At 42.2% G+C, this 1,407-nt stretch overlaps 1 protein-coding gene across 1 annotated transcript in view; it reads left to right on the forward strand.

Moving 5' to 3' along the window:
- LOC122718874 (tubulin glycylase 3A-like) overlaps positions 1-1,407 on the forward strand; it is a 5,633-nt gene that overhangs the window by 991 nt on the left and 3,235 nt on the right. Inside the window, exons 4-7 of the mRNA XM_043944249.1 lie at positions 166-377; positions 482-895; positions 999-1,206; positions 1,275-1,367. Coding sequence (XP_043800184.1) covers positions 166-377; positions 482-895; positions 999-1,206; positions 1,275-1,367 — 927 coding nt within the window. The remainder of the gene's footprint in view (positions 1-165; positions 378-481; positions 896-998; positions 1,207-1,274; positions 1,368-1,407) is intronic.

Below are 1,407 nucleotides of genomic sequence, written 5' to 3' on the forward strand. Positions count from 1 at the left end.
TATATATTATAATTTTTACTCGGTCGTTTTTTTAATTTCCTATTCTCGTAATAACGTAAATAGTAGTTCATAAAAAAGCCCATAATTTATGCCCGGTCAAATTTTAAACCGAGAAAATGAACGAGCCACCATCAATATCTCTTCCTTTTTTCCTTATATTTTTAGGTAGCGTGGCAAGCTTGGAGGCCAAATCTTTGGGCGATTTAACTCAATCGGACGGTTCCTTGAACGAAAAGGCGATAATTTTCGCTTTGCTACGTCACAAATCGCCAGACTTTATATGGGACTGTCGAAACGACTTCGTCGATTGGCATCGTAGCCTTAGCAGCAACACGGTCCTCAACAGATATCAAAAACCTTCCGTCTACACATCCAAGGTTACAACAGTATCAACTAAAATTTATCGACAACAAGAATATCGTCATAATCGTCCGTTTAAAATGTGAAATATCGTTTCAATCGAGATAATGTGTGTGTGTAGCTAGGAATGGCTCGTTTGTTGGAGGACGCACACTGGTTGTACGAGAAGGACGTGTCCTCGGTTTTGTTCCCGAGAAGTTACAACCTGAGCAGGGAGCCGAAAATCTTTCTCGAGGATTTCCGTCTAACGGCCGCGGCAGGCCTCTTGAAATGGTTCGTCGAGAAGATGCAAGATTGCTGCGAACAGAATTGTTGCAACTTGTGCGGCCACCGGCCGATCCTCATGAACCGGCTCGAATTCGCTATGAAACGTTGCGAGGAGTTCATCGCGTGCGAGAATCATCAGAACATCGACGAGGACATAGTGACCGAGTTCACCGAGGAGGAGTGGAATTCCTTTCTCGACGATTATATGGCGGCTGTGCACGAGGGCGCTGGGATCGAGACCAACGAGAAGTATCAAGACCAAATACCAGTACGCCCTCTCTATTTCCTCTCTTCGCGTTCAAAAATCTTGGAACGAATTTTTAATCGAGTGTGCTGCTGTTTTTTTTTTCTTTTTTTTTTATTTTATTCAGAAATACGTCGAGATGGCGAGTTCGATATTGGCGAAAATGAAGGAGGTCGACCCGCAATACGAGTTGAACGGGATGAGGAACATGTGGATTTTGAAACCGAGCGAGCTTTGTTGCGGTACCGGGATCAGCATATCTCACAACTTGAAGGATATATTTCGCAAGATAAAAAGTCGGCCCAAGGATTACTTCATCGTTCAGAAATATATAGGTAAGATGGAAAGTAAAGTTGTTTATTAAATCTCGAGTCGTCCCTTCGACATCATTTTTTAATTTCAGAGCATCCTTTACTGGTTCACGATACGAAATTTGATATAAGGCAGTGGTTCTTGGTCACAAACACGTTTCCTCTCACGATATGGATATTCAAGTAATTACATCCATGATATCATGCGATTTCTGATCTATTATA

The sequence above is a fragment of the Apis laboriosa genome, unplaced genomic scaffold (genome assembly GCF_014066325.1).
Source record: "Apis laboriosa isolate Shangri-la unplaced genomic scaffold, ASM1406632v1 scaffold68_cov148, whole genome shotgun sequence".
Taxonomy (NCBI): Eukaryota; Metazoa; Arthropoda; class Insecta; order Hymenoptera; family Apidae; genus Apis; species Apis laboriosa.